We start from the raw sequence: 21385 nt of genomic DNA on the forward strand, positions 1-21385 counted from the left end.
GGGGGGGGTCTGTGTGTCCCAGGCAGCATGCCAGCTGGTTCCCCACCAGTAGCCTGTGGTCCAGGGCCCCTAGGGAACACAGCCAGGACTTCCAACAAGCTGAACTCTTCCCTCAGTGTCTAGTACAGTGCCCTGGGCCGCCACCCACTTCTGCAGCACCTGCCTCCCACGGCAGCCAGCGGCTGGCACACTGACTGGAACTTTCTCTTGCTGTCCTGCATGGGTGAGGGGACCACATCCCCCTTGTTTTGAATGAATAATCCAGGCTGGGGCCCTCAAAAGGCGAGTCACTAGGGTGGTTGGCAGCTACTGTCTGGGAAGGAAGGCAGTCGGACTAGCACCTCTCCCCAGGAAACCCTCCAGGGGCCCAGCTCGACCAGGCCGAAGTCCTCAAAGACCCTGCTGGGCAGCCCTCCCGTCCTGGGTGGACTGGGATGGGCCAGAAGCGCACGGAGGTCCCTGAGTGAGGGAGCAGGAATGGGAGGAGCTGGGGCAGCAGGTCAGCATCTGCAGTAGCAGCAGGGGCGGGGTCACTCATAGGGAGGGGACAGCCTTACCTCGGATCTTCAGGGGGCCCTCCACGTGGACACCAGACTGGCCTATGGTCCCAGACCCCGCCTGAGCGTCCTCCAGCTCCCTGGGCCTCTTGAAGTGACAGCGCTGAACATCTTCAAACACCTGGAACATCTCGTGCACCCGGGCTGTGTAGCCAGCAAGCTCCGTCACCTGAGGGAGGGTGACCCTGGCTCAGCCCTTGCCAGTTGCAGGGAGAGGAGCATGGCAAGGATGGCAAGGGTGGGGCTGGGCCAGAGGTACCTCCTTGTACGACGACATGATCCGCTCAATGGCATCTGCAGCCGCTGTCAGGAGGTTGCGAGCAATAGTGAAGGCTTCTGTGCGCTCGCTCACCAGCTCCTCCTCCTTCTTTTCCAAGGCTGCCTTCTTCACGGCCTCTGCATCTGCAAAGCCCCAGAGGGGTGGGTGGCAGGGCGGGGAGGGGCAGAGACAGTGGAAAGTTAAAAATGAGCCGCTGGAGAGAAAGGCCAGGCTCTTCTGCAGATGGTGCCAAGGCAATCAGATCTCTCTCTCTTTCTCTCCATGTGCAAGAGAGGGACTCCTCACACCATACATACAAACCAACCCAGAGCACATCACAGGCTGATGTGTAGCGTAGCCCAAACTATGAAACTCTTAGAAGAAAATGGGATAAAGCTTCATGACCTTGGATACGGCAACAGTTCCTTCACTAGGACACCAAAAGCATGAGCAACAAGAGAAAAACACATCAACTGAACCTCATCCAACTCAACACTTTTGTGCACCAAAGGACAACATCGAGACAGTGAAAAAGACAACCTACAGACTGGGAGAAAACTCTGGACTGGTGAACCACACATCTGATGAGGGTGCAGTATCCAGAATATACAAAGAGCTTTTACAATTCAACGACAGAGATAACCCGATCACACATGGGCGAAGGACGTGAACAGACATTTCTCCAAAGAAGACATACAAACGGCCACTCAGCACATCAAAAGCGGCTCAGCGTCATCAGTCATCAGGGAAATGCAAATCAAAACCACCAAGAGATACCACCTCCCACCCACTAGGTGGCTAGAACACAAAGGGGATGACAGCCAGTGCTAACCAGGATGAAACGGTGGAACCCTCCAACACTGCTGGCGGAAAGGTAAAATGGGGCAGCCACTGTGGAGAACAGTCTCGCAGCTCCTCAAAAAGTGAACTGTCCAGTTACTGTGTGACCTGGCAATTCCACTCCTAGCTATATACCTAGGAGAAACGAGAATATCTGTGCACATAGAGACCTGTCCATGGATGTTCACAGCAGTGTTATTCACAACAGCCAAAACATGAAGAAACCCAAAATGTCCATCAATGGATGAATGGATAAAGAAATTGTGGTCTATGTACACAATAGAATATTATTCAGCTATGAAAAGGAATGAAGGACTGATTCATCTTATGACATGGACGAATCTTGAAACCATGATGCTCAGTGAAGGAAGGTAGCACAGAGCACATGATTCCATTTCTAGGACATGTCCAGATAGGCAAATCCACAGAGACAGGAAGCAGATGAGTGGGTGCCAGGGACTGGAGAGAGGGAATGAGGAGTGACTGTTCATGGGTCTGGGGTTTCTTTGGGGATAAAATAAAATAAAACATTCTGGAGTTAGTGGTGATGGCTGCACAACTCTGTGAATGAATTTAAATTGTACATGGAAAAGGATGCATTGTATGGTATGTTAATTACATCTCAATAACATTGATTTTTAAAATGCACCAGCAGGCATCTCGCTTTGTTTCTGGGTACAACCAGCTCCTTCCACCTGCCCTCTGTCCTGCACCACTGATGTCGCCCCTCCTGGGGAACGTCTGAACTTTGTCATCCAACGCCCAGGGCTGTTTGGCTTTGAAACACCAACTTTCTTTTTTTTTTTTTCTTTCTTTTCTTTTTTTTTTTCTGAGACAGAGTCCTGCTCTGTTGCCCAGGCTGCAGTGCAGTGGTGTGATCTTGGCTCACTGCAACCTCTGCCTCCCAGGTTCAAGTGACTCTTATGCCTCAGCCTCCCGAGTAGCTGGGATTACAGGCACCTGCCACCAAGCCCAGCTAATTTTTTTGTATTTTTAGTAGAGATGGGGTCTCACCATGTTAGCCAGGCTGGTCTCAAACTCCTGACCTTAGGTGATCCGCTTGCCTTGGCCTCCCAAGATGCTGGGATTACAGGCGTGGGCCACCACGCCCAGCCTAATGTCCCACTTCCTGACCTCTACACCATGGTTTTGGACCTCTGGGCCAGCAGCCATATTGTTTGGTGTCTGTTTCTCCCAGGAGCTGCTCCTGTCTTAACTTGCTTTTCTGTCACACTCTAGGGCCCTGTGGCAGCACCCTTGACCCTCATCAATGGCCTTGACTCTCAGTTTCTGGATCCTTAGAGTCCCCACAGGAGCAGAGGTGGGGAGCAAGGCTGCCTCTGAGGGTGCTGGGGTGTGGCTGAGGTGGTGGGAAGGTCCTGTAAAGGACCCGAGGACTCTATCCAGGGGCATGTGTGATCCTGAGGGGGAAGCCTCAGGGATCATTGGCTGGGGCTGGGGAGGACATGAAATGTAGAGTCAGCTCAGGGCCATGCAGGGTGGAAAGGGGCCTGGCCTGGGAAACCAGGGAACTAGATTGGGCTGGCAGGGCGGGGACGTTAATCCTAGAGGTTGAAGGCCTTGGACCTTCCTTCCCACCGTGCTCTTAAGGACACAGCCCTCCTCCCCAGGTATTCTGAGAGCTGGACAGTCTCTGTGGACAAAGGGAAGGGTCTGCAAGTCTTTGTGCCTAGAGCATCCTGGCGCAGAACCAGCTGCCCTCTGCAGGTTCTCTTGGAGCCTTGGGCGACTAAGGCCAGGGCCCTGGAGCTGGACAGAGCAAGGCCTCTGGGCTGGAGTGGGAGCCACAGGCCCTGCCCATCTCCTAAGCCCACCTGCCTTGCATGCCAGCCCAGCAAAGCTTATCTAAATCTTCCCCAGCCAGCACACTGCACCTCCTTGAAGCACCCGGAGCCCTCACTAGCCACCCGGTGCAGGGGACATAGCAGGGACAAAACAGAAAAAAATCCCTGCCCTCCACGGGGCTTGCAGTCCATGGCAGGGAGAGAGAAAAGCGCCACTGACGGGGTGTTCAGTGCTTGGGAGAGCAATGAGGCAGGGAAGGAGACAGGAAAGGTGGTGGTGGGCAGGCCGGGCCTTGCCTAGGTGGGCTGTGCCACAGGGCAGCAGAGTAAAGAGTGCTCCTGGCACAGGCCCCAAGACAGAGCAGGCCTGGCATTTGGGGAAATAAGAAGGCCACAGGACCAGGCACAGTGGCTCACGCCTGTAATCCCAGCACTTTGGGAGGCCAAGACAGATGGATCACTTGAGGTCAGGAGTTCAAGACCAGCCTGGCCAACACGGCGAAATCCCATCTCTACTAAAAATACAAAAATTAGCCAGGCATGGTGGTGTGTACCTGTAGTCCCAAAGGCAGGAGAATTGCTTGAACCTAGGAGGCGGAGGTTGCAGTGAGCCGAGATCGTGCCACTGCACTCCAGCCTGGGAGACAGAGTGAGACTCCATCTCAAAAAACCCCCCCAAAAAACGGAAGGCCACAGGACAGAACCAATCAAGCCAGGGGAAAGGGAGCGCTTCACAGCCTTCAAAGGCTGCTGGCTCTGAGGGCCAGCAGAGCAGGGCCAGGAGCCCACAAAGCCTGGCACAGCAGAGGCTCAGAAAAGTCCTAGGCCTTCAGGGCAGGGAGCAGCCTGATGCAATCAGTGGCAGCCATGGAGCGAAGCGGCTGCAGGTGCTGTTTCGTGGGCTGCCTCAGTGCCCGGGGCTAGGTGCGCTGACTGGGCCGGGCACCCACGCCGGCATCAAGGCTGCCCTTGATGTGCAGTCCCCGAATTAGATCCTTCCTCTTGGTGAGTCACCCAGAGGACGACACAGACAGCTGAGGGCATGGAAGCCCCGAGGTGGAAACAGAAACAGGGAGAGAATCAGACTTCTGTTTATAAATTGAAAACCCTCTTCCCACCAAACTGGGTAAAAACTATGACACTATTTCAAGCAGAGCCAAGCTTGATGGAAAGCAAGGGAAACTCCTGGGAGCAAAGAGAAGCAGGCAGCCAGGTGATCCTTTGAAAGTCCCAGAGGCAAGCAGGGCAAAGACCAGGAAGCTTTCTTTGCTTAGCCTGGGCTCTATGAGCAATGAACAAAAAGCCTCCTCTAAGAATTTGTAACAATGTGCCTGGAGTTCAAACGAATTCAAATGAAACCACCTCTCATTTCAGGAACCATCCCCTCCACACTAACTAACGGCCTCCAACTGCTTACCCTGGAGTGCTTGGCCAAAACAGAAGGAAATATGGACTTACACCCTCCATTGAGGTCATACCAATCCCCATAGAAGTTCTGTTGCAAAACCCACAAGGAAATGATCCACCATGAGTAAGGACCAGCAGACAGAAGACAGGTGAATGAGACTCCCAAGAACTGAAGCAAACCAAACCATCGGATAGAGATGGTGGGGTAAGTATGACTAATATGATACACAGCATAAAAGGAGCAGTCAAAAAGATAAGCAAATAAGACACAGAAACAGCCTGACATTTCTACTTGAAAAAGGAAATATCCATTTTCAAATTTCTATTTGAAATAGAATGAAATAGAACTTACAGAAACAGCCACTGAAATGTGAACAAAATTCCAATTAGACATGGCCGAAAAGAAAACTGGTGAACTGGCAAATGAGCAAGCAGGAAGAAAGCCTGAGGGCATCCCCAGAATTCAGCACAGTGTGAGATGGGAAACAGTAAACAGAAACCAAAAGACACAACGAAGAGAGTCAGAAGTCCAGCGCTGGCTGCCAGTTCTAGAAGAACGGGATAAAAGAATGAGAGTCAGACAATATCTCAAAAGCTAATAGCTGAGAATCTTCCAGAATGATTGAAAAACCTGAATATTCAAAGGACATATAACAAGTCTCAAGCAGAATCAACAAAAACTGACATCTAAACACGTCATAGTGAAACTGCAGAATGCCAAAAAGAAAGAAAATGATCAAAGTACTCAGAGAAAAAACACAGCATACTCAGGGAGGACAATTTGTCAGCAGCTACAGATTTGTCAGCAGCTACAGAAGAAGCAGGGAGACAGTAAGACATTGTGAAAGGGCTGAGAGAAAAGAACTGTCCACCTAGACTCCATTGCGCAACTCAACTTTAGCTTCGGAATAAGGGTGAAATAGAAACATTTGCAACAAAAATAATCAAAAATTACAACAGGCCAGGTGCGGTGGCTCACATCTGTCATCCCAGCACTTCGAGAGGTCGATGCGGGAGGACCGCTTGAGCCCAGGAGTTCCACACTAGCCTGGGCAACATAGCAAGAACCTGCCTCTACAAAAAACAAACAAACAAACAAAAAACAAAACAACACAAAGAATTACAATAAAATAATCAAGAATTAGAAGCACTGATGACTCTTTGTCCTGAGTATAGTTGTGAGTTAAAAAACAAACAAACAAACAAACAAAAACTAAAAACGTGTCTATCTGGAGGAAGACAACAGAACATAGAAGAGAAATTGAGATGTGGGAGCGAAATGGTGACCATAGAACTCAGCAAACGTGTGAGCCAGTTTTATCATGTGTGGATAAGGCGATAGCAAAGAGAAAAAACTAGGTACAAATCCAACTCTTGGCTGGGCTATGACGCCATGCCCCACGGGGCTCTTCTGTGTTCTAAGGTCCAGGAGGAGGTGGAGCTATTGATTAACCTAACAAGTATGCGTGTTGATCTTTTAACTTTTATTTTTATTTGAGACGGAGTCTCACTCTGTTGCCTTGGCTGGAGTGCAGTGGCGTCATCCTGGCACACTGCAAGCTCCGTCCCCCAGGTTCACACCATTCTCCTGCCTCAGCCTCCGGAGTAGCTGGGACTATAGGCGCCCGCCACCGCGCCTGGCTAATTTTTTTGTATTTTCACTAGAGACGGGGTTTCACCGTGTTAGCCAGGATGGTCTCGATCTCCTGACCTCGTGATCTGCCTGCCTCAGCCTCCCAAAGTGCTGGGATTACAGGCATGAGCCACCGCGCCCGGCCACGTGTTGATCCTTTAAAGGGTAATCACTAATGGACTAAAAAATCAAATGCAGAAGTTGCAATCCAGTAGAGAAACAAAACAGGAATGCAGGCTGGGCGCGGCGGCTCACGCCTGTAATCCCAGCACTCTGGGAGGCTGAGGCAGGAGGATCACCTGACCAGGAGTTCGAGATCAGTCTGGGCAACATGGTGAAACCCTGTCTCTACAAAAAATATGAAAATTAGCCAGGTATGGTGGCTTGCGCCTGTAGTCCCAGCTACTGGGGAGGCTGAAGTAGGAGGATCACTTGAGCCTGGGAGGTCAAGGCTGCAGTAAGCTAAGGTCGTGCCACTGCACTCCAGCCTGGGCGACATCAGACTCCTGTTTCAAAACCAAAAGAAAATAAAACAAACAAACAAAATCAACAGGAATGCAGAAAACCTAAATCTTCAATCTTATCACTAGAATAACAGGTAGAACAAGCTTCCACTCCTCTAAAACGCCTTAGGGTGGAGGTCTTTCCCCTTTGCAACCTACAAGAGCTGTTTCAGGGCGAGGAAACCAAGGCTAGAGTGATAAAGGGGCTCACTCGAGGTACTCCGCACATCCTCCCACCTCAAAGTCACAGTTGGGTTGAGGACAGGGACAGGTGGGTAAGGGTATCTGTGCCTGGAGAAGTGATACGTTGTGTTCTTGACTTGCAGTCCTGGGCTTGGCTGAGTGATACCAAAGGACATGAGGTGTGCGCAGAGCAAAAGGCAACAAGGAGGGGCAAGGCAAGCCCAACCTCTGAGAGCATCAAGGGTGGCAGCAGGGCCTCGGCAGCCCCGGCAGCAGAAGTGGGAGGCGGGCCGGCTGAGCTGGGCCCTTGTGAGCCCAGCACCCAGTGGTATGGGGGACAGGCCCCTGGCCTGGATCCTCTTAGAGCCCTGGGTCTCACCTGACTCTGAGTAGCCAGTGGCAGTGATGATGGGGACAGCCACCATGAGCAGGCCTGAGGCGCTCCACACATACTTCATGAGGAACTGCTCCAGCATGACATACCACAGGCGTTCCAGAAGGATGAGGTTGATCTGCGAGGCCAGGTCCTGGTAGGAGTGCTGTAGCAGGGCCAGCTCCACCTGAGGGGGTGACAGACACAGACAGGCTTCGTGGCCATGCACAGTGGCAGCTCCCATGGGGGCAATGGTCAGAGTCTCTGAGTGCCACTCACACACGCTGTGCCATGGTGGCCATCAGAAGGCCGAGAGTCAGAGGTTACGATTGGGTGGGGCCAGGTCTCAAACTCAAGGTGTGACGGGGTATAAGGGACTGGCTGATGTCACAGTGCGGCTGCCGTCCCCTCTCTACTCCCTCTCTAATCACCTTGTTTCTGTCCTCTGCTGAGCCCATTTCTTTGGGCTCTCTGCTAGCCCCTCCTCCTGACCCAGAGAGATCATCCATCAGCTCTAATTTTTCCCCCACTAAACTAAGCAAAGAGCAGCGCAGGACAGCAAAAGGCAGTGTCTCTTGGGCTGAGTGCAGTAGCTCACACCTGCAATCCCAGCACTTTGAGAGGCTGTCTGAGCCCAGGAGTTGGAGACCAGTCTGGCCAATATGGCGAGATGCTGTCTCTACCAAAAATAATTAAAAAAAAAAAAATTAGCCAGGCGTGGTGGCACACATGGGTAGTCCCAGCTACTCGAGAGGCTGAGGTGGGAGGATCACTGGAGCCCTGGAGTTTGAAGCTGCAGTGATGGCACTACTGCACCCCAGCCTGGGCAGCACAGTGAGACCCTGTCTCTTGGTTCTGAAAAACTCAGTTCAACAGTCTTGGCCTATTTAGGCCCCCTCTCCCCTCAACTTTCCCACAGTTCCTTTTGGTGAGAAATTTGCACAGATGTGCTGCTGAGCTGGGCCCTACAGGACTCGCCCCAGTGGATGTCCCCACTGCTGAGCCTGGACCTCGCTCCCTCAGCAATGGGTAGGCCTCCCCTGTCCTTCTGTTCCCCTTCTTGCACTGGCCATCACTATGTCAGGACACCAGCAGGTGGGGAAAGGGACATCTACAGAGAAGAGGTGGCAGCAGCAGTCAGACAGGTGGGGGAGGTGGGAGGTGTCGGGAAGTGCTCCCAGCAAGGTAGCCAAGGGGTTGTGAATTTCTGGGCTCAGTCCAGGGGCATGCGCCCCAGCCTTTCCTCCCCACAGCCATCTGATGACAGCTGCCCAGCTTGGCACTGTTTGCCAAGTGCTTTCACGTCTCTGCATCTGATTCTCACCACGTCCCATTGCATGTGTATTCACGTGCCCATTGTACACAGAACACTGAAGCCCAGGGAGGCAAAGTGACCTGCCCAAGTCCACACAGCCTGACGGTGGCAACCAGTGTGAGAATTTGAACCACACTGGCAGAGCTGCCAGGAGAACCACTTTCTTGTAAATGATGCTCAGACTTATCAAGAGAGCTTTACTTTGTTCTCAAGCAAGAGATCATGTCATGTGCATTTCAATAAGCCTCCTCGTGGCAATCCCAGGAAGGACAGAATACTCTGCTGTGTGCCCTCCAGCCAGTCAGCTGCTTCTGCCCTGATCTGAGCCTAGGCCAGTGTCCACGGGGACATCAGCCAGTGGGACTGCCACGGGCCACATGCCACCCGAGGGGTCCTATCACACAGCTTTCCTACCCCACACAGCTTTCCAGCTGAGGCCTATGCAGACAAGCCGTGAATGCACACCGGGCCCCCCTGCCCTAGCCAACAAACCCTCCTGGCCAACGCGCTACTTCCTGAAGCTAGCCCGGATGGAGTCCTTCAAAGAACCAGTAATCTACTTCCTGAAGCTAGCCTGGACGAAGGCCTTCAAAGAACCAGTGATCTCTCTTCTGCCCCCGCCACCCAGGTCGGCCTGCACAGCTGAGCTCCCTGCAAGCCCGATCTCCCATTCCTGAAGCAAGCACCCCGGCAATCCAGACTCGTGCTGGGAGCTGGCAGGGGTGCCAGCCAAGGCTGACAATGTAGCTGCGGGGAATGTGCCAAGCGCCTCGCCCAAGGCTGCGGCTGCTTGCCAAGGCCCTGCAGCCCAGCATGCGGGTAAAGAGGAGAGGGAAGCTGGAGTGGTGGCTGAAGTCCAGGGGCCTTTTCTCTGAATCTGCAGTCTGGCCCACACCCGGGATGCCCCTCTCTGTGGAGTTCAGGGACAAGCCTGCTTCTCTGCTGGTGCACAGAGACAAGGTCCCAGGGCAAGGGGCCGCCTGACCCAGGGAGCACACACAGGCCTTTGGGGGATGGATGCCATTGTGCCCCTCCTCCCAAGAAGCACTGGGGAACGGAAACTGAGTCGCAGAGAGCAGGGCCCAAGGCAACTGCAACCCCAGGCACAAGGAAGGGGAGGGGCTGAGGCGAGATAAAGGGAGCACTGACCTGGAGTAACCTTTCCCAGCGCCTGCCTGGCCCGCCTGCCCCGGGCCCACCAGGGAACCAGGAGACAGACGGGGCGGAAGGGCAGCCACGCCAGGAGCAGGAAGTGTGTCCCTCCGCAGTGGCAGCCTGGACCCGGCATCTCTGGTCTGGGGGCCCCGGAAGGCAGCTGAGCCAGTTGGTAGCTGGGCAGGCCTGTGGGCTCAGGCGGGGGTGGCCTTGACCCCAAGTCCCACTGCTGCGCTGGGCACTGCTCATTAACCTCGCTTGGGCTGAGTCATGCCCATAATGCCCGCCTGCTTGGCCAGCCAGCTCTGCTGGACGCCGGCCTTCAAAGGGCCCAAGGGCCCAGGAGGGGCTAGGCAGCAGGTCACGTCCCTTGGTCCCCGCTCCCGAATGGCAGGCGTCTCCTCTCAAGGCTCAAACTGCTAGGATCGCAGCTCTAAGGCTGGGACAACCTCCTTGAGGAGGAGAGGAAGCAGAAGTGGCCAGGAGCGTGCAGGCAACCAGCACAGGACAGTCCCCACCCAGCCTTCCTGCCTCTCCACTGCCGCGCCCGAGTCCACGGCTGCCCAAGACCCTGCCCACCCCAGCCCTGCTCTCCCATGGCCTGCCCACACCTTTGGCATCAGCCCCAGCCCGCCCTGGACTGTCCCCACTGCTCACGGCTGCCCGCCTCCGGGCCTCCCTGACACAGGCTTCCCTCCGTGCCCAGCGTCCCAACCTGCCCCACCTCATGGCCCCCATAGAAGGCGATCTCCTCCGAGTTGGCCACCACACGCGAGTGCATGTAGCGCAGCTCCCCCTTACGCCGCGCCTCCTCTGCCACCAGCTCCCCAAACTTGGGCGAGAAGGCCCGCAGCACGTTGGCCGTGAGGAACACCACGAGGCCGGCGATGGCTGAGGGCCAGGCTGTGCCGGCCCCACGGGAACGGGCCGCCTGAAGCAGGGTGTAGGAAGTCACGGCCACGTCCAGGAGTGGCTTGGTCAGGTTGGAGTAGAGGTGGGCCACAGAGGCCGCAAAGGCCACCACGTCCTCTGTCAGAGACTGGTCAGGGTTGCGAAGCCGCCCGTCCATGTTGCTGACCCGGTAGTAGGTCTGCTGGGAGAAGTAGAGGCGGTAGGCGTGGGCCACCAGACGGCTGCGGAACGACAGGGCCAGCTGGCCCTCCAGGTAGCGGATGGCACTGTTGACGAAGGTAGCAGGGAGGGCGATGAGGAGCCATTGCAGCAGCTGCCAGCCAAAGGCCCGCGGGTCCTTGCGCACGATGCAGCGGGCCAGCCTTCCGTCCAGACGGGCCACATACACCGACAGGAAGGTGCGGCTCACCAGGGCGGCCGAGTGCAGGGCCAGCAGCCCCGTCTCCCGGCACAGGACCCGGGGGAACAGCAGCCGCAGGAGCCACAGAAGCCGCTGCAGGAATACCCGGTTCACGCCGGCCTTGGCCGCCGCGGCCCCGGAGGCCTCCTGCGTGGGGTCCCTGGCGGGCGCCTGAGAACCCCTGGCTGGGGCCAGGCATTGGCGCACCAAGGGGTAGACTTTGTGGGCTCCATAGGCCGCGAGGGCCAGGAGCACGGCCGTGCGCTTCAGCGTGCTCCCCCGCCAGGGCCGGGGCCTGGAGAGCACCGGCATGTCACCTGGGCTGGCTGGCGCGCAGGGACTGGGGCTGGTGCCTGGGGCAGCAGTTGAGGCAGGTGGCTGGAAGGGTTGTTGTTCTGACCCCGGGCCTGTTGTCTAGGCAACTGGAAACCTTGCGGTGGCCCTTGAGACTGTCGCTTTAGGCCCCCGGGGTGCTGCTGGGGCCCCTGGTGCGGTGGGCTCAGGGCCCTCCAGGGTCGCGGCCTCTTCGGGCAGCCCAAGTGGAGAAACTTGGCTCTCCTGTACTGTCAGTGCCCTGGCCCCTGAGGTCAGGGCCTGGAGAGATCTCGGGCAGAGGGGGCGTCTCTTCCTCTCCACCTTCTCCTCCTCCTCCTCCTCCCCTGGTGGCGCCCCTCCCCGGGGCACCAGGCGCGTCCGTCCGCTCCGCAGCCTGGCCGAAGCAACAGTGACTCCGCCACCGGCCCAGAATCCCCACCCACCCCTCCCCAGGGGCGAGTCGAGGGAAGGGGAGGAGGCGGAGGAGGGGCGAGGGGCGGAGTCCGGGCGCGGGAGCCCCACCCTGTTCTTGCCCCTCGGCGAGGCCCGTCCCCCCCCGACCCCGTTCTCGCCCCTCGGCAGGGCCCCTGCGCACCACAGAGACGTGATACGGCCGCGCGGACTAGATAAGCGGCCCTCGCAGGCCCGCCAAAGCCCCGCCCTGCCCGCGTGCTCGCTCCACCCCTCCCCGCGCGCCCGGAGCCCCAGGCGCCGCTTCCTCTCGCGCTCGGGGCGTCGGCCCTCCGCTCGCGTCGGGCGGGGCGAGCCCGGCGCGTGGCGAGCTCCGGGGCCTCGCGAGGGCTTGGCGGTGCCCGTCGGGCGCTTCCGGGTTTTCCGGCTTGCGGGATGGAGGGCGGGGGCCGGGTGCTGTGGAGAGTTCGGCTGGTGGCGGGGGGGCCTGCACGCTGACTGTGGGAAACTTCGGTTACGCGGGCTCGGCGCGCCAGGGCTGAGGGCTCCGGGACCGCCCGAGGCTCCCTGGCCCTCCTACGAGAGAGAGGCGAGAGAGCCAGCGGCGCGGAGGCCGGGGCGGGGAATCTCGGGGCCCGCAAGTCCTGGGGTGTGAGGGGCCAGTGGAGAGGGAAAAAACCGGCGGTGACCTCTAGAGTGGCATCGGGGCGGGTGGGGCGGTGGAAGCCCACCTGGAGGAGCGGCGGGCTGCCCTCGGGACGGTGTCCAGGGCGGTCATGTCGCGGGCCCCCGGTGCGGCATAGTCGGCTCTCGCTCTGGGTTGGGGGCCGCTGTGGGCCTCCTGGGTACTGGAAGGGAACACCTGGCTTTGAGGAGTGCTTCTAGAACTTACCCCGTATGGGGCTTGAGGGGCTTGGTCGGACCTGCTTTTGCGTTATGGTCCCGAAATCCTGGCCTCTAGGAGTTCCGCTCTTGCGGCCCTCCAAGCCCACCGGAGGCGAAGCCGGGCCCGGCGGAAGCCGGCTTGACTCGAGGAGTGCCTTTCTATCGCGGGGCGCCGTGGGGACGGTGGAGGCGGGGGCGTGGGCGAGTTGCTGGACTAGGGCGGCCTTGGGGGCCCGCTGTAGCGGGGGATTTGGTTCAGCAAGAGGCGCTCGCCTCTGCGCTGGCATCTGCCTGGTGCGGAAGGGAGCGTCCAGTGGGTGCCGAGGCGTCCTCTTTGGCCGCTCTGGCACTTGCTCTTCCCGAAGAACGCCTTTCAGTTAAAACGGGCGTCGGAATCTCGGGCTCCCTGGGACAGGTATCGTCGGGAGAGGCCGCTCCTGGACGTGTTGACACCACGTCGCTGGAGGGGGGCGGTACTGACCAGCGACGGAAGTTTGTGGGCCTGTTGACCGTTCTGGCCAAGCGGCCTGCTGTGCCCTGCTTCCGCCAGCCGCGTCAGAGACTGTGAAGCAAAGCTGCAGGGGTCGAGTGTGAGAGTGGCGGGCCCCAGCCTCGCATGGTAACTTGAATCTGGATGGTCTTGGCTGACCCAGCGCTTACAATCCTGTTCCTTCTGTTCCCTGCTCAGGAACAAGGCTCCCATTCCTAGCAGCAGGATGACGTCTGCAGTGGAGCTGCAGTTGCCCCTTTCCTCTATGCGGACGGTCTTTGTCTGTTTGCTTCGTCTGGCATTCCTTCATTCTCCTAAAAGGTAGCGCTTGTGGAGCAAGGCAGGGCGAGGTTTAGGCGGGAGGTCCCTGGTGCCCTGGACTTGTGTGCAGCTGGTGGACCCTGGAACTTGGAACCGATGGAAAGGTAGAACCTGTCAGGGGTGGGGGTTGGCAGGGTTGTGTTGTGTTATTGCAACCCTCCCCAGGGTTCTGCTTGGTCATGACTTGCTTCAGTTCCTTTTCCTGTGTCCGCCTTGCCTTCTGGTCTTCAGATGCCCCCAAGGAGGCAGGAAGATCCATGTTACAGTTCTGGAAATGATGCCCTCCTGTCCTACTCTTGGCCCTGGGGTCCTGGGATGGCAGCGTAGGGATCGGGAAGACTTGCACCACTGGGTCACGTTGTTGCTGATTTTGGTGACTCTGTGTCCTAACTAAGGTTCTCACCTGGCAGTCGCCGCAGTGGCTGCATGGGAACAGTTACTCAGCCTGTGGAGGATGAAGCCATATTCCCGTTTTATATGAACAGAGGACCTGTTAAAAAGTGAATTGGAAATTAATTTTAATTGGGTATAATACCTTGAACACTCCGTATTTAAATTCAAATATTTACAAATAAGCCAAATCTCCACGGTATTTTTGGAAAACTGTCTTTTTCATGAAACAATTATCCCTGAGTGTACCATGAAAGTATGTTATGTAGCGCTGCCCCTGAGGAGAATTCTTTTTTTTATCTTTTTTAATTTTTTATTTTTTATTTTATTTTTTTTATTTATTTATTTTTTTTTTTTGAGACGGAGTGTCGCTCTGCGCCCACGGCTGGAGTGCAGCGGCGGGGCCCCCCCGCCGGCCCGCCCCTCCTGTGGCCAGATCCGCAGCTCACTGCAAGCTCCGCCTCCCGGGTTCATCATTCTCCTGCCTCGCTTCCTAGTAGCTGGCGATACAGGCGCCCGCCACGTCGCGCGGCTAGTTTTTGTATTTTTAGTAGAGACGGGGTTTCAGCCGTGTTAGCCGAGGATGGTTCGATCTCCTGACCTCGTGATCCGGCCGTCTCGCCTCCCCAAGAGTCGCTGGGATTACAGGCTGGCCACCGCGCCGGCCGAGGGAGGTATTCTTGCAAGAAAACCAAACCTTCGTACAGTTGGAACAAACATTGCAGGAGATAGAGGGGCTCGGGGAGCTTTAATCTGGGAACTTTAGAGGAGCAGACAATCTGATTTATACACAAAGGCAAATTGGAAAAGCAAGAGAAAGGACGGGAGGAAGGGGGAGCTTCCAGGATAAGAGGGATTTAAAGACATTTATCACCAAATGCCCAATCGGTTACCTTGTTGGGTCCAGATTCAAACCAAATACGGTTGCCTACAGTGATTGGGCATTTTCATCTCTAGCCCTGATGATGAGAGCTCTTGTTGGTTTGAACAATATGTAAAACACCTTCTGAAGTCTTTTCTTAGAGGCTGCATCCCAAAGCTATTGTGGAGGGAAGATCGATGTGAGGTCTAGCGTCCATCTCATCATAACCCGAGTGGGGGGGGATATACGGCAAACCAAGTGTTTATCATGTTGGAAAGACGAGCTTAAAGAAATTACCATGCGGTATGGCAGACATTTTGAATTATTACAAAGGGCAGAAACAGATGAAAAGTAAGTTTCCCTTTCAGTGACTATCAGTGTGTTTCTTTTTGTTGCTGTAGGTTTCTTTGTTTTTTTTTTTGTTTTTTTTTGAGACAGAGTCTTGCTCTGTCACCCAGGCTGTAGTGTGACAGAGACCCTGTCGCAGCGCGCTAGCGCGGCTGGGTTCAAGTGATTTCTCCTGCCTCCAGCCTCCTGAGTATCTTGGGACTAGAGGCGCCTGTCACCATGCCCAGCAATTTTTTTTTGTATTATTATATAAGCTATATATATTTTTTTTTTTGTAGAGATGGGGTTTCCAGACGTGAGCCACTGTTCCCAGCCAGCTACCCGTGTTTGAGATTAGTTTTCCAGGCCAGGCACGGTGGCTCACATCTGTAATCCCAGCACTTTGGGAGGCCGAGGCAGGCGGATCACGAGGTCAGGAGATCGAGACCATCCTGGCTAACACAGTGAAACCCCATTTAGCCGGGCGTGGTGGCGGGCGCCTGTAGTCCCAGCTACTTGGGAGGCTGAGGCAGGAGAATGGCATGAACCCAGGAGGCGGAGCTTGCAGTGAGTCGAGATCATGCCACTGCACTCCAACCTGGGTGACAGAGCGAGACTTCTCAAAATAAAAAAAAAGGTTAGTTTTCTAGACATTTCTATCTGTACGTGGACCAGCATCTTTTTTTTTTTTTGAGACAGGGTCTCGCTCTGTCGCCCAGACTTGAGTGCAGTGGCGCGATCTTGGCTCACTGCAACTTCCGCTTCCCAGGTTCAAGTGATTCTCCTGCTTCAGCCTCCTGAGTAGCTGGGATTACAGGTGCTCACCACCACGCCTGGCTAATTTTTGTACTTTATTTGTAGAGACGGGGTTTCGCCATGTTGGCCAGGTTGGTCTTGCACTCCTGGCCTCAAGTGATCCACCCACCTTGGTCTCCCAAAGTGCTGTGATTACAGGTGTGAGTCACCGCACCTGGCCTTTTTTCCAACACTCTTGAATGAATATCACATTAGAGAATTGCAAGCCACTGAGGCTGACTTTGTGTGGGCTATTCGGCCATTGGAGAAAAGTGCAAAGCTGGATTTCCATTTTGCTCAGGGCCCTAGAGCCCATGTGTGTACTTTCTCTTCAGCTCCTGTCTTTTTTGTTGTCTTCACAGATGGCAGAAGATTTTCAAGTCCCGGCTGGTGGAGTTGGTAGTGTCCTATGGCAACACCTTCTTTGTAGTTCTCATTGTCATCCTTGTGCTGTTGGTCATCGGTGAGTGAGCTGTGGCTAAGGGCAGCTACATGACCTAGACCCTGGTCTCTGCTGCAAAACCCTTTGCCGCTTTTGATGTGTAGCATCCAGTTTTAGCTGCTGGGAGATAGACCAATGAAATGCTGTGTCTTTCTCTTGTGAGAAGGAAGAGGCTCCCTTTGCCCATGCTGCTGACCTCTAGTAGGTTCTTCACTTTGAAGCCCCCCTAGGCCGGGCGTGGTGGCTCATGCCTGTAATCCCAGCACTTTGGGAGGCCAAGGTGGGTGGATCACCTGAGATGAGGAGTTCAAGATCATCCTGGCCAACATGGTGAAACCCCATCTTTACGAAAAATACAAAATTATCTGGGCATGGTGGCGGGAGCCTGTAATCCCAGCTACTTGGGAGACTCAGGCAGGAGAATCTCTTGAACCCAGGAGGCAGAGTTTGCAGTGAGCCTAAATCGCTCCATTGCACTCCAGCCTGGGCAACAAGAGTGAAACTCCATCTCAAAAAAAAAGAGGCTCCTCTAGCAGTGGGCGTGGGCTTATACCAAAGCAGTTTGTGTGCAGCCTTATGATGGCCACCTTACATTGCTTTTTTTCAGGACCTTGGGAGAAGGGACGCCTTAGGTTTCTGAGGCTGCTCCTCAGGTCACTCTAGAACTGAAGCCAAGGGAAGCTAACTGGCCTGTGACCTCGGTCTGAGTAGTGCTGCTCACCAGTCACTTAAACAGCAGAGTTGCCTGGAGCAGGACCTTTAATGGGGGACTGAGCAACTAAGCACACAATGAGCCTAGCTGGGAAGGGAAGTCCTGCTGTTCCCTGTAGTAGTAGGAGGAGGACACAGAAATGTGTGGCAGCGTATCTTGGGGAGAGATCCTAGACCTCTCTGCATCTGAGCTAGACTTGAGGTTTTCCCAGGTCCTTCCAGCTCTGTAATTCTGTAAACTCTGACATTGAGGTGCACACCAGCAGGTGCTTGAAAGATAAACTGGTCCAAGGGCATACAAGCTCAGGGATAAGGCCAGGCCAGGTGGTGTTAAGATGAAAGGCAGACATTTTGCAATGAGGTGGTGGGGTGACCATCTGGAGACAAGAATCAATAAAGCTTTTGTCTGACTGTTAGATGTTTGTTGTTTTGCTGTGGTAAGTGATCGATATGTTCCCCTGTTCGGGTTCCAAAATATTGGCTTGGCTCTGCTGTGGACACCACTCTTTTGTCTCAGAGCTGTGGTGCCTGCCTAGGTGTGGAACACTGCTCCCCGAGTCCCAGCAGAAACACTGAGTGGGTGAGGGGCTGTGGTTCAGGGGAATGTGCAAAGCCTCACCCACCAGCTTCAGCATTAGGCATTTCTCCTTCCTGATGTCTCAGAGCCTGATAGGATATGTTCAGGCAGGTCTGCCTCTAAACAGGCCAAGTGTGACCTGACAGCTTCCAACCACATAGGGTAGGTGCCAGCTGCCCGAGTACCTCAGTGTTCTTGAAATACTTGGCAAGGCCCCAAGAGGTAGCTCTTTCTAACCAGGATTCTCTCCTTGAGCAGCCTCCAAGCCAGGAGTAGGTAGGGAATGTATGTGTCGTCCCCAGGCTACTGAGTTTTTGAACTGAGCATGTGTGTTTTGGCTTTTGGGTCTGGGGTGGGGATAAGAACTGGGGAAGGGAGGGACCACGCTGAGGATGATTCCCTCAGGGCCTTGCCCCTTCCCCAAACCAGAAGGAGTATGTTTCTTTCCTAGAGCAGCTGAGTGAGCTGAGAGATCCTTTGCAGAATCCAGTAGTTGACAAAGCCTTCATTCTTTTTTGGGATCAGGGAACTGCTTGGAAGTTCTAGAGGGACATATGGCCATGATGGCTGGCTACTTCCTACTCTCATGTTAAGCATAATCTAGAAAGATCTGCAGAGCCTTCTTCAAATAGAAGTGTTAGTCACAGGTACTAGTGAAGGGTAACGGGCGTAACTAGCTAGAGCTGTGGCCTTGCTTGGGGACGGGGAGGGTTGAGAAGATCCATCTGGAGAGTGGAGTTGCTGAGGGTGCAGGATCTTCCCACCTGGGCTGAGGCCAGAGACAGGGAGGGCCAGGTTCTACTGTGGGACTTGGGTTAGTGTTGCTCAGTCTCCCATCCCCACTCATGGTCATTGGCCAAGGTGGTCCTTAGGATGGTGGGATTCCTGGATGCAGGTGACAGTGTAAGGAAACATGTTTATCTTGTTTTTCTGATTACAAAATAATGGGTACTCTTCTCCACTAAAAATACAAAAAAAAAAATTAGCCGACGCTGTGGCGAGCTCCTGTAGTCCCAGCTACTCAGGAGACTGAGGCAGGAGAATGGCATGAACCCGGGAGGCGGAGCTTGCAGTGAGCCGAGATTGCGCCACTGCAGTCCAGCCTGGGCGACAGAGCGAGACTCCATCTCAAAAAATAAATAAATAAATAAATAAATAAATAAATAAATAAATAACAAAGTTAAACTCCCCATAATTCCATGTCCCACAGGTAACCATCATGAATATTTTGTTTTGCATTTCCACAGGCGTTTTCTATACTGACATCTTTAATAAAATGTCTACAGCAGTGGTATCATACTCACAAAGTATTTGTTTCCTTCCACATTCCTGCTGGGACATGGCAGGAGGAGCATTCCACACCTAAGCAGGCAGTACAGCTCTGAGACAAGACTGCTGTCCATAGCAGAGCCCAGCCAATACTTTGGATTGTGCTTTTTCTACTTACTGCACCTTAAACATTTTTTTTTTTTTGAGATGGAGTCTCACTCTTGCCCAGACTGGAGTGCGGTGGCGCCATCTTATCTCACTGCAACCTCCACCTCCCAGGTTCAAGTGATTCTCCTGCCTCAGCTTCCGAGTAGCTGCGGATTACAGGCGCCCGCCACCATGCCTAGCTAATTTTTTGTATTTTTAGTGGAGACGAGATTTCACCATGTTGACCAGGGTGGTCTTGAACTCCTGGCTTCAAGTGAATCTGCCCCACCTCGGCCTCCCAAAGTGTTGGGATGACAGACGTGAGCCACTGTGCCCGGCTGACATCTTTTTATAGCAATCTCATTCTTCTTAAAGATCATGTAGGCCGGGTGCGGTGGCTCGTGCCTGTAATCCCAGCACTTTGGGAGGCCGAGACGGGCAGATCACGAGGTCAGGAGATCAAGACCATCCTGGCTAACACGGTGAAACCCCATCTCTACTAAAAAATACAAAAAACTGGCCGGGCGAGGTGGCAGGCGCCTGTAGTCCCAGCTACTCGGGAGGCTGAGGCAGGAGAATGGCATAAACCTGGGAGGCGGAGCTTGCAGTGAGCTGAGATCCGGCCACTGCACTCCAGCCTGGGCAACAGAGCGAGACTCTGTCTCAAAAAAAAAAAAAAAAAAAAAAAAGATCATGTAGTGTTCTCTCATGTGCTTGTGCCATAATTAATTCTTTATAAGCATCCTCGAATCATTGCAAATTTATGCAAATACTTCTGTGGGATAAATTCAGAGGTGGATTGTTGAACCCAAGGGTTTGAACGTTTTGCATTTTATACAGGTGTGCTGTCTTTCCCCCTGCTAACAGCATTTGAGAGTACTCGCTTCGTGGTACCAAGGGATGGGCAGATTTTATAATGCAAGATCAACATAAAACCAAGCAACCTAAAACCAGAAATTAAGAACCCCATGAGGCCGGTGCCCTGACTCACACCTGTAATCCCCACACTTCGTGAGGCCAGGCAGTTGCTTGAGCTCAGGAGTTTGAAACCAGCCTGGGCAACTTGGCGAAACCCTATCTCTACCAAAAATAGAAAAAGAAAAGATTAGCAGAGTGTGGTAGCACACACTTGTGGTCCCAGCTACTGGGGAGGCTGAGAGGTAGAGGCTGCAGTGAGCCGGGATCATGCCATTGCACTCCAGCCTGGGTGACAGAGTGATACCCTGTAACCCACCCTAAAAAAACCTTGATACCCATACAGTGATACCTTGCCTGTCTCATATGGGAGTTACTAAGAGCATTCTTTAGGTAGATCTTAGTGTATTGACTTAAAACGATGTCTCAGGATGCATGGGGAAAAGCAGTAGGTTTGGTGTGGCTCAATTTCTACATTAGAGACAAATGTAAATGTATTTTTAACTGGAGCTCTATGTGTAACAGCGGCTCTTTCAGGAGCAGAGGCTGCTCACTGACTCAGCAATTATTTCAGTGCCCACTCTGCACCCAAAACTATCCCAGGCCCTGGGGATATAGTATAAAAGATTTCTGCTCTTATGAAGTTTGTAGTCTAGTTTGGGAGAGATGGACCCCAAAAATGTGTTTAAGATAATTTCAGAGATGGGTGTCTATTACGAAGCAGGTAACATAGCGTAATGTGACTAAAAATGACTTTAGATGAGGTGGCCACATTTTTATTGTATATACTGCTGGAGGTGATTATGTTATGGGATCCTTTCCCCTTCTATATTTTGGGTGTGTTTGAACTTTCGATGAGTGTGAATTCCTTTTGTAACCAGAATAAAACATTATAAATAATAAAACCCATTGTAAAGCTTTGAAATGAAACCCTTGACCGCTAGCTGGCATCTTGCAGGTCTTGACTCCTGTTTTTTTGTTTGTTTGCTTGTTTTGGTTTGGTTTTTTTGAGACAGAGTCTCGCTCTGTCGCCCAGGCTGGAATGCAATGGTGTGATCATAACTCATGGCAGCCTTGACCTCTTGGGCTTAAGCGATCTTCCTGTCTTAGCCTCCTGAGTAGTTGGGACTGCAGGTGTGCACCACCATGCCCAGCTATTTAAAAAAAAAAAATTTTTTTTTTTTTT

The 21385-nt window shown here is 53.9% G+C and overlaps 2 protein-coding genes across 3 annotated transcripts in view; one reads left to right on the forward strand and one right to left on the reverse strand.

Moving 5' to 3' along the window:
- The window catches only part of ABCD1 (ATP binding cassette subfamily D member 1), a 20239-nt gene extending 8135 nt beyond the window's left edge, over positions 1-12104 (reverse strand). For both annotated transcript variants that reach the window (XM_017880782.1, XM_017880783.1), the window contains exons 1-4: positions 10755-12104; positions 7567-7747; positions 817-959; positions 558-726 (exon numbers count right to left, since the gene is read on the reverse strand). In XM_017880782.1, coding sequence (XP_017736271.1) covers positions 558-726; positions 817-959; positions 7567-7747; positions 10755-11654 — 1393 coding nt within the window. In that variant the 5' untranslated portion in view covers positions 11655-12104. The remainder of the gene's footprint in view (positions 1-557; positions 727-816; positions 960-7566; positions 7748-10754) is intronic.
- A 1543-nt stretch (positions 12105-13647) lies between these two features.
- BCAP31 (B cell receptor associated protein 31) overlaps positions 13648-21385 on the forward strand; it is a 27179-nt gene continuing 19441 nt past the window's right edge. The window contains exons 1-2 of the mRNA XM_017880784.1: positions 13648-13764; positions 16501-16601. Of these exons, the coding sequence (XP_017736273.1) occupies positions 13670-13764; positions 16501-16601 (196 nt within the window). The 5' untranslated portion in view covers positions 13648-13669. The remainder of the gene's footprint in view (positions 13765-16500; positions 16602-21385) is intronic.

This window comes from Rhinopithecus bieti, unplaced genomic scaffold (assembly GCF_001698545.2).
Source record: "Rhinopithecus bieti isolate Rb0 unplaced genomic scaffold, ASM169854v2 scaffold_12667, whole genome shotgun sequence".
NCBI lineage: Eukaryota > Metazoa > Chordata > Mammalia > Primates > Cercopithecidae > Rhinopithecus > Rhinopithecus bieti.